This window comes from Terrapene carolina, unplaced genomic scaffold (assembly GCF_002925995.2).
Source record: "Terrapene carolina triunguis isolate 2854851 unplaced genomic scaffold, T_m_triunguis-2.0 Scaffold84, whole genome shotgun sequence".
In the NCBI taxonomy this organism is placed as follows: domain Eukaryota; kingdom Metazoa; phylum Chordata; order Testudines; family Emydidae; genus Terrapene; species Terrapene triunguis.
In genome coordinates this window covers 32,508,239-32,519,514 of record NW_020664435.1, presented here as the reverse complement: position 1 = coordinate 32,519,514, position 11,276 = coordinate 32,508,239, and the positions used below count along the sequence as shown (strand labels likewise).

Genomic DNA, 11,276 nt, shown 5'->3' with positions numbered 1-11,276 from the left:
TAATATTTGTATTAATGTTTAAAGATTTAAAAAACACAATATACCTTAATGGCTTGTCACAATCTACATTTTAAAAAGGCAAAATGTATTTAAATAAGCTGCATTGTGAAAAGTACATAAATATATCCTTGTACAAGAGATTAATGGCTTTGTAGAAAGCCTCCTTTTCCACTTTATTTATTAACCATAAGGCCTTTAAAAGAAGATTCCATCTTTAACTTGTCTGTCCTACTGTTTAAATAGTGCAACAGTCTCAGAGCAGTTAACAATATGCAATATTCTATACAACCTGAGAGCAAATTTGCTTCCAAAATTTTAACAAGAGGCTCCATCCAAAAACCTTCCACATTAGTTTGCACTACATGCAGTATATTTTTCACTCTATCTTTCTATCTGTCATCTAGATTCATATATAGTGCCCATCACCATGATATCAGAGAGCCCCCCAAAATTAAAGAATGAATAAAGAGATATTTCTCTCTCTCTCTCTCTCTCTCTTTCCTCTAGTCAGCAGGGATGGGATTTTACATTATTGTGGGATGACAACTGTAGGTCAAATAAATGACCTTGATATTTTGCTCTAAAAGTGCTGAGGTTCATGGTCACCCATATATCTTCTTGGGAGTTGCAGATTTGGGGGCCAGCTGCTGCAATAGCTCCATCTTCTGAACAAGAGTTGCCTCCTGCACAGTCATCTTGAGGTTGACACTGCCCTATAGAATACAGCTGTCACAGGAAGTCACAACTGCTCGGGGTGAGGCAGTCCCTCAGGTCACTTGGGTCAATCCCATGTAAGGCTTTGAAGGTGAGAAGCAGAATCTTGAATTGGATCCAACATTCAACAGGAAGCCAGTGAAGAGAGCAGATCACTGGGATAAAGGCATCTCAGTGACCTGCATTGCTGAGCAGATAGTCTTCCGTGCTGTGAACCAAACTGCAGTTTGGTTAACATCTGTAATTTCATACCCAAGTACAGAGACTTACAATAATCAAGTCTGCAGGTAATGAATGAGTAGATCACCATGGCTACATCTGAATTCAGCAGAGGATGGTACAGTATCTTTACCATTCACAGATGGAAAAGGGAATTTTTCATGTTTGTGGCTACTGGGATATCCATAAGCAGATGAACACAGGCTATGGAATATCTTAATGATCTGAAGGCAGACACCCTCGTGCAGAATGCTGATACACAGGTGGTGAGTTCTTTAAAGTGCTTCCCTTTCTCCTCCTCACATACCCCTGGAGCAGTTTGCTGTGTGTGTAGGAACCATGTGGTGCATCCCGCATGTACTCCTAGAGATTCTGATGGGGACACAGGAAGGAGAGTTCCGTTGGAAACAGCTGCCATGGGAATGGAGGGAACACCATGCCATGGCAGCTGTCTGAGTGTGCAGCAGCTGGGTCAGTAGCCAGCTTCAGAGAGAGCTGAACATTTTAACAAGTAGAGTCTGCCTTCCAATTTTAGGAAAAGCCTATGAAACAAATTTTTGTTCTCGTTCTCGTCTTGCCCACTTTTATCACACCACTATTAACGGAGCCAGCCTGAAGATTTTGGAAAGGGTTAATAAGGAGGTTCTTTGAACTATACCCCAAACTTAAGTGACCCATCTTATAGAAACTGTGTGTTCAGCGGGTGAAGGACTCGTTAGAAGTGGAACCTAATAGCTCATTCCTTTCAGTTACCCTGGTCAGTTTACATCCATGTATACTGGTTTATTATTTTCAACGCTATCTTTGCAAGGAAAAGGAGCAAACATTTCTTTCTAAGTGAAAACTGAGATTCTCCTTTGTAGGGACCAAGGCCATTAACAGGGCATTTGCAAGCCCCTGACATGTCCCCTCCAGGACATCAGTAAATCTGACCTGGTCTCACATTCACCCATCAATCTACATACACAACGCTCACTAATGTTATTGGGAAATGCATGCATAAAAGGAACAAGACACACAACCTCTCATCCCCTGCCATGTATGTTCTGAGCAACAGTTCAGACATGATTCTGATCTCATTTACACTGATGTAAATCAGGAGTAATTCCACTGAAATCAATGGATTTACACCAGTCCCAAAAACAGTGTGAGATCAAGAGCAGCCTTAACTGTGAATGTCTTGGTTTGTGTCACAACCTTACAAAGCTTTACTCACTTACTTAGTGTCAATGAAATCAATAGATCTACTCTCGAGTGTAAGGATTGCAGATCAGGCCCTAAATCCAGCAAACCTGGGGGGAAAAAACATAAGAAACTGGGTTGTTTTGAGGCACCGTATATAACTTTGATGCATTGTATATAATTTTAGAAGAATTAATTTAAGATGGGAAAATAAAAAGGAGAGCGAGAGAGAGAGAAATGCGCATGTTTTCCCTAAAACAAAATGAATCATGAGCTATAATTGCCCTTTTAAGAGTGGTGAGTTTTTCTTGTTCTCCAAAAAACTTGTTCCAGCACTAGAATGATTACAGTCCCAGCTTCTCTCTCATCCAATCACAGAACAGATCGGGAAGCACAGGCAACATAGGGCTTTAATTTACAAGGGATCATCTACATTTCTTCCAGAAGAACACAAAATCAAATAATAAGCCTGCATACTCAATATATATTGAGTTTAGTTTAAACTGCTCTATAAACATTATTGACTAGAAAAATTGTTGTGGGTACTGTGATGAAGAGACTTTCTATAGTGCGCTTTGAATGTGCTTAACAGTTCTTCTTGTGAATACTTTAAGAATGAACTGTAAAAAGGATCTAACTTCCAGGAGAGCTCCTAAGAGACTGATATTTATTCCTGGCCCAAGTTACATGATATGGAGCAAGATTACAAAAGCGATCACATGGTAGGTTTTTCATCCCAAATTAAGTGTAGATAAAACACAATTTCCACCAAAACTGACAACCACAAACTAATAACAAAATATATAAATAGAGATATCTGGGGATAGATTTCAGGGCTAGATAACCCGAACCCCCTGACAGAAAAGAGGATTGTTCTGCATCTTTGATAACTACTGCCTCTGAACCTAAATGGTTTTCTGGTCACATGGCTTCATGTTCTCAGAACAACTCTTTATGCAGTGGCCTGTTTGGCTGCTGGGCGGGCAATCACATGGGCCTCATGTTCCCTATTCCTGGTGTTTTTCATTGCCAGTGACTGTGTGGACTTGTGCTATTTCTGTCAGTACAGGAGCACTGACAGTAGCATTCTGGATCTCCCAAGAAACAGGGTCCAACTTAGGTTTTTTTTAGATGTCTTTTTTTCCTCCTATAGAAATGACCCTCAGACGTTGTCATGACATATGTCCTTGGTGCAGGTGGCTATTACCTTGGCAGGTGGCTAGACCTTTTCTGTTTGAAATCTCTCTTTTGCAATGGACATATCTGTCTGGGATTCTTGTAAGAGTATATTTTCTTTTCCACTTTTCAGGCACATAAATCTTTTGGTACCTACCTAAGGGTTAACTGTCTTGGGCTCAAGAAGTTTGTTATACGTAGATTAAGGGTTTTGTTTTTCTACCTCTAAGTCTCTGAAATGGTAGCCTAATAAAACACTGAGGTGTGTTCTGATGATCCTACAATGATAGCTGGGGAATCATAGAATCAGCTACATTTTATTTTTTCACATTTTTGCTATTTGTACCTATCTTATTCTAACACATGTGACTATAAATAGTAAGGGCTTGACATGATGTGCTAAAATGAATATATCAAGGAGAAATACCAAAATAAGGCACTCTTGAACTGTGGCCCACAATCAGTTAGATTGTGGCCCACAATCAGTTAATCAATTAGCTCACTTAGAATCCCATGGTGAGCCAACTGAGGTTTATAGTCTATATGTTGCTATTTGATGCAGATTTCATATCTTCAATGGACATGTTTATTCTAGTCCAAAATAGAACATCTCAGGGTGTATTGTTACTACAAGATAGACAGTGAAGGTATGTCTACACTCCAATAAAACCCACGGTGCCAAGTCTCAGGGCTTGGGTCAGCTGACTCAGGCTTGGGCTGCAGGGCTAAAAACACTCAGGCTAGAGCCCGGGCTTTGAGACCTTCCCCCCTCATAGTAGTTTCCAAATCCCTTTCATGTGCCACAGGAATGTATTATAGCCCTCCAATGCCCATAGGCCTGCCACATGCAGCAGAGTGGTGGGTTTCACCCTTTCCTATTTCTATGTAATGTCACCTGCTTCCAGAAAATTTTGAAAGCAATACAATCACTTCCTCCAGTTCGCTACCACATTTTCTTCCAGACCAAAGGATGGCTTCATTTGCTCCATTTTTGCCAAAGATTCTTTTTCTTCTGACACCGTGTAATAAAAGCGTGATATACAGTGCCTTGGTGTACAAACTGAAGATGGCATGATATACTGCAAGACCTCAAAAGTTTAGGGAGAGAAAAATGGCAGTCCAACATGTCAGAGCACTGGACTGGGAGTCAGGGCGACCTGGCTTCTGTTCCTGACTCTGCCACTGATTCACTGTGTGACTTTGGGCACACAGTAGTGATGGTAAGAAATGTATCTTATACCTTGTCTGACTTTGGGACAGTCAGTCAAACATGGGAATTTGAATTTCCACAGTGCAGAGGTGTTCTTAGGATCCAGATACTCCATGTTTGTAAAACGCTTTGAGATTATCGGAGTCTAGTTTATTATTACTATTATTGAATTTCAGTGAGTAAAGTACATTTCCCATCTAGCTTTTACCATTTTTTTCTTTTAATAAATTGAGTATGCATTTTGAAATAGCCAACTTGAGTTCCTCTGGCTCTGAGCACATGTAACTTAGACATATAGGAGGAAATGGCTATCCTTGGTAATTACTGTATGTACATTCACTCAACAAAACACACAATCTACAGAAGTAGTGTATATTTTAAAAAAACCTACCCCAAGGTATTTGTAAGTAAGGTGGCTTTAATCTTACACTGACCTAAAATAACCGTCTACTAGGCAAGAAAAAACTGTTGTAATTATTACTTTTATATTTTAGGTTATTATAGTTTATTTATCCTAGAATGTACAAGTAACTCAACATTGACATGATAAATACCCTTTGATACTTATTTTTATTTTGCAACTTTCAGAACACCATTAGTATATACTGAATGTAACCCTAATTTCAAAGGTTTGTTCCTCATTTTTGTGCCAAAAAAACCTGTTACACTAAACAAATTAAAGCGATACACGTCTTACAAAGATGCTCAGTTACTAGTCACGGTTTTTAATTTACTTTACTCTCCATTGTCTGCAATTGCCTTTTGGAAGCCTGACAATTATATTGTCATCCCCCCAATCCCTTTCTCCCCCACCCCTATGATTGTGCCCTGAGGCAAATATTGATTCCCACTCCCCAAAATCCCTGCTGCGTTTTGAATGGAGCTGGAAGTAACAGAGCTGCCTTTCCTTAAAGGGACACTGTCAAGACTGATGGACCCAAAATGTAACATATATTAAGCAATTCAGTGTTTTGTACTGTATTGATTATGGGGAATTATCAATTCTTTCTAAAAAATGTCTGCAAAATTCCTAAAATCCTAATTTTTCAGGAGGGAACCAGTCTTAGCTCTGCTTGCACAAACTCTCTTTCCATCCTGCTTTTTTGGTGTTGGTTTTTTGTCTGTTTTTCCATTCCTTTGAAGAAGCAGGGTATCACAATATGCACAAATCTTCACAAGGAGAGAACAGGCAAGCAGAGCGGAGGGAGAACACAAATGCCCATTATAACAAAACTTGGTAGGTCCAGCCTTCCTCTTTGACAGATCTGTTAAGACAGCAAATGCATAGTTTTAAAGAATATTTCAAAGTTTCTGTGTTGTAGATTGATGTTCTCCTCTTTACTTTCTGAAGACAGTGGTCAAATTAATCTCTGACATCTATGAACTCACACCAGAGATGAAGTTGAGCCTTTATATTTTTGAGGGTCCCACACAAAATGGCTGGTTTAGAGTTTTGGGGTTTGTTTGGTGTGTGTGTGTGCTAGGAACAGGTTATTTGCTTGTTTGGTTTACAAATAGACATTTAGAGTTTTACTTATGTACTTCACTGGCATAGTGTGTCAATTTAAAGTTTGCAAAGTGTGTTAAGACAATATCAACTTAGCACTATTATATTTATCAGACTCCAAAGAATCTCTTGCATCAGCTTACAATCTTTAAGTTTTTATTGTAAACTATGGAACAAATGTGTTTCCTAAATTGCAAACACTAAACTTTAACTTAGAAACATCTGTTCTGATCCTAGCCTTGACTCACCCTCTTTCATTAGTGTGAACTGCAGAATTTTTAACCATAAAAATGAAAAGCAATTGTCTGCCCTATTCTATTCATTATCCTCTCACAGCATATGGGGCTATTCTCCTCCCAAGCCTTCCTCTTTTTTCTTTTAAAGCAAAACCCATCAAGCCCGGCCTCCTTCACAGCGACACCCCCCGCCTCTGCTCCCTTTGTGCCTTGGACAGGCTGAAAAGCGGCGCTTGGGCGACCCAACCTCCTTCTGCGCCTGGAAGCTGAGTGAGATGTTGAGAGACGGTCCCTTCCGCAGGCAACTCAGGCGTCGGTTTCAAGGCTCCTCCCTTCTGGCGAACGGCAGACTGCGGGGCGCCTGGAAACCGGTCCGAGGGAGAGAGGCGAGGGGGAGCGCACTTGAGGGATTGACACAAATGGTCAGGCGGCGGCGGCGGCGGAGGCTGGAGCTGCCGCGGGGAGCCGCGCGCTGCCTCTCGCCACTCGGCTCTGCGGGGCAGTGAGGAGCGCTGGCGGGGCCGGGAGCGGGGCAGTTTCGGGGTGTCCCCCTCCCGCCGCCCTGCCCCCCTTCATGAGTCTCAAGTTTGATGCGGGCGCAGCAGAGGCAGCAGGCGGCGGCGGGAGCCCGGCTGGGGCGGCAGCGGCGCCGAGGCAGGGGCCGGCGAAGTATGGCTGAGCAGCGGGCACCCCCGGGGGCGTCCGGGCACGGCCGGGAAGTTCGCGGCGGGGAGACGGCGGCGGGCGGCAGGAAGAGGAGCAGCAGCAGCCGCCCCAGCTGGTGTCTCCGGCTCCTGCTGCTGCTGTGGGCGGAGGCTCCGGTGCTGCCTGCCCGGGGCCAGCCCCAGCAGTACAACGGCGAGCGGGGCATCTCCATCCCGGACCACGGCTACTGCCAGCCCATCTCCATCCCGCTGTGCACGGACATCGCCTACAACCAGACCATCATGCCCAACCTGCTGGGCCACACCAACCAGGAGGACGCCGGGCTGGAGGTGCACCAGTTCTACCCGCTCGTCAAGGTGCAGTGCTCGGCCGAGCTCAAGTTCTTCCTGTGCTCCATGTACGCGCCCGTGTGCACGGTGCTGGAGCAGGCGCTGCCGCCCTGCCGCTCCCTGTGCGAGCGGGCGCGCCTGGGCTGCGAGGCGCTCATGAACAAGTTCGGCTTCCAGTGGCCCGACACGCTGCGCTGCGAGAAGTTCCCCGTGCACGGCGCCGGCGAGCTGTGCGTGGGGCAGAACACCTCCGAGCGCGGCACCCCCACGCCCTCGCTGCTGCCCGAGCTCTGGACCAGCAACCCCCAGCAGCGCGGCGCGGGGCCGGCGGGCGGCGAGCGGGGCGGCCGCTTCGCCTGCCCGCGGGCGCTCAAGGTGCCCTCCTACCTGAACTACCGCTTCCTCGGGGAGAAGGACTGCGGCGCCCCCTGCGAGCCCGGCCGCCTCTACGGGCTCATGTACTTCGGGCCCGAGGAGCTGCGCTTCTCCCGCACCTGGATCGGCATCTGGTCGGTGCTGTGCTGCGCCTCCACCCTCTTCACCGTGCTCACCTACCTGGTGGACATGAAGCGCTTCAGCTACCCGGAGCGGCCCATCATCTTCCTGTCGGGCTGCTACACCGCCGTGGCCGTGGCCTACATCGCCGGCTTCCTGCTGGAGGAGCGGGTGGTCTGCAACGAGCGCTTCGCCGAGGACGGCGCCCGCACGGTGGCGCAGGGCACCAAGCGGGAGGGCTGCACCATCCTCTTCATGATGCTCTACTTCTTCGGCATGGCCAGCTCCATCTGGTGGGTCATCCTCTCCCTCACGTGGTTCCTGGCCGCCGGCATGAAGTGGGGCCACGAGGCCATCGAGGCCAACTCGCAGTACTTCCACCTGGCCGCCTGGGCCGTGCCTGCCATCAAGACCATCACCATCCTGGCCCTGGGGCAGGTAGACGGCGACGTGCTCAGTGGCGTCTGCTTTGTGGGCATCAACAACGTGGACGCCCTGCGGGGCTTCGTGCTGGCCCCCTTGTTCGTGTACCTGTTCATCGGCACCTCCTTCCTGTTGGCCGGCTTCGTCTCCCTCTTCAGGATCAGGACCATCATGAAGCACGACGGCACCAAGACAGAGAAGCTGGAGAAGCTGATGGTGAGGATAGGGGTCTTCAGTGTCCTCTACACGGTGCCTGCCACTATAGTCATCGCCTGCTATTTTTACGAGCAAGCCTTTAGGGAACAGTGGGAAAGGAGCTGGGTGGCCCAGAGCTGTAAGAGCTATGCCATCCCCTGTCCCAATAACCACAGCAGCCACCACCATCCACCCATGAGCCCTGACTTCACTGTCTTCATGATCAAATATCTCATGACCTTAATCGTGGGCATCACCTCAGGCTTCTGGATCTGGTCGGGGAAAACACTCAATTCCTGGAGGAAGTTCTATACCAGGCTTACCAACAGCAAGCAAGGGGAAACCACAGTGTGAAACCCAACCCAGCCAGGCCGAGGGACACCCACCATCCCAACCAGAGAGGGCGGGTGAGGGACCAAACGCCACTGTATGCCCACAATCCCAATCAGGAAGTGGGGGAGAGGCTGCCGCAAATCCACTCTTGGAAAACTTTCCAGACTTCTAGCCATTTCTCCAGCCTGCAGGGAAGTGAGAGAAATTAGGCAGGTGGGGAAACTCCTGAGATGGGACAGTCTTTGCCTCCTGTGGGGAGTGAACATTATGTGTGGTTGGGGGAGAGGGTTGTAAATAGCCTCTGTAAGATTTTGTAAGTATATTTGTATTTGTAAATTACAAAGATCTCTCACCTTTTTTATTTTTAGGACATTTTAACTCATTTGCAGATTTCCCCCACTGTTTTTAACTGGCATTGGATTTTATTTTTCATTTTAGTACAGGATGGAAAAATAAAAGCAACCAAAACAAACCACTCCTTTCATCCCAGCACAGGTTTTGTAATGGTTTTGCTTGGAGTTCAGTTGCATGAACAGCATGGCCTGGATTGAGGCTGCTGTAATGCCCTAAGGTTCCTCCTGACACAGGCTGGGTCCTGATCCCAGCAAGCCTACAAGATGGGTGGGAATAGGGAGGGGCACAAACACCTGACTTGATCCCTGCCCCGTATACCTGATGCATAACGGGGGGAGTCTTGCTGCCTGCATCCTGAGGGGATGGAGGAGCAAGCAGCTTTACCTCACTTCTGTGAGCTCTGCCATGGATGGTGGAGGGGAAGATGGTCTGACCCCTGCTGCCCAATACCAGACATGTCTAGTCCTTGCCATATATACCCAGGGAGATCTTATCCCAGCTACCTAATCTTTGAGGGAACAATCTCCTTAGCCCCGCTCAGAGGTGCCTGATCAGGGGCAGAGCAGCAGACTAAACCTTTCTGTCAACACTTAGCATTAGGTGGGGGGACTGGCTGCCTTCTGCTTTTTTTAATTAATTTAATTGTACCATGTGTTTGTTTTGTCAGTGGTCAGGAGTGGAGGTCTAATACCAGCTGCACTTGTAGTATGTCTGATGGCTTAAGAGAGATAAGAGGGCATAGATAGCAACCTTTATTTTTAACCTGTATAATAAACTTAATTCTTTTTTTAATGCAAACCCAAGAGGGGATTGATCTGGCTAATCTTTCATCAGAAATGGGGTTATTGGCTGTTGCTGTCCCAAAAGTTTCACAGTGTATGGATGGAAGGAAGACTGAGGATAGTTATGTTAATTGTTGTGTGCTCAGTTTCTTGGCTGTCTGCTTCCTTGATGGGTCAGCTTGTGTGTGGTATAACATTGTTTCTTCTGTCAATGAAACTGTTGAGGGAGAACTACCTGGAAGGTTGTGTTGAGGTACTTGATATTTACTTAGATTAACAGACTGCTCAATATAAACAGGGTCAGAAAATATGAGCTCAGTAAAAAGAGATTAATTGGAATGACACGCAGTATTCAGCTTTTTTATTAAATCTATAAATTGACTTTTCAGTTTGGAAATATTTAAAATATTAAAATGCTCCTGTATTAAAATGCTCCATTATGTACACATTGTGAGGGAGGGATGATTTATTCCACTATTAAAAACAACAACAACCAAGAAACAAAATACTTAATCTGATGGGATATGAGACTTTAAGGAAACTCTGATGTCCTTTCTAGTACCATAATTACATTGCATACTGTGAAGCATGTGTGCAACATGTCTATCTTTAAAAAAATGTATGCTCCTGTGTTTTTTAAAGAGGGTAAACAAGACACATCAAATGTAACTCTTCACCGATGCATTTTAATATTTAGTCCTCTGTATGAAAAACAGCAGAATGCTTCTCTCTCCTGATTGTATTTTTTTAAAGTTTTTATATAACAAGCGTCTGTATTTAGGTTCATAAATGTTATCTCTGGCTACCATACCCTGAAATGCAATGGTATTTGAATTTGGTATTCATTTATTTCTTTCATTATCACAAGATCATCTATATTTATAGAGGAATAGAAATTTATATATATTAAATACCATATTTTTAATTTCTCTTAAATAAATTGAGGTTTTGTACAAAATGAGTTTGTCCTTTTACATATGCCTCGCAGTAATTCAATATATACGTATTCATTATTGTCATATATTATAAGGTGTGGGTGGTTTTTTGTTTGTTTTTTAACTGCGTTCACAAGCTAGAATTCAGTGTAGGAATGCATTATATAGCTTGTTTTTTATGTCTAGGCCAGTCCAGATTAATCCTTCAAAAGAACTAATGTATACTGTTCAAGATCCTTGATAGGATATGGTTGATGGTGTGAAATCCAAGAAGAGATCTGCTATATGGCAGGAGAAGAAAGAAGCCTGCAGATTCCTTTTTTTTTTTTTTTTTTTAAAGGAGAGGTTATGTTTGAAAAACCTTTTTTTTTTTTTTTTTAAAAAATTTGCCAGTTTCTCACTGCCAGAATCACATTCAAGCTGTTTCTAAAGTATAAACAATTGTCTTCCTCGGAATATTTTAGTATGCAGCCCTTTTTTGTTTTCTTGGAATCTTGACTGTTCAGTTAAACCAGAGCTG

At 44.7% G+C, this 11,276-nt stretch overlaps 1 protein-coding gene across 1 annotated transcript; it reads left to right on the top strand.

Annotated features, from left to right (window-relative positions):
* Window positions 1-6,469: 6,469 nt before the first annotated feature.
* Window positions 6,470-11,076, top strand: FZD1 (frizzled class receptor 1). Its single transcript, XM_024202071.3, has one exon. The coding sequence runs from the start codon at window positions 6,835-6,837 to the stop codon at window positions 8,704-8,706; it is 1,872 nt and encodes a 623-aa protein (XP_024057839.1). The 5' UTR covers window positions 6,470-6,834; the 3' UTR covers window positions 8,707-11,076.
* The last annotated feature ends 200 nt before the right edge of the window (window positions 11,077-11,276 follow it).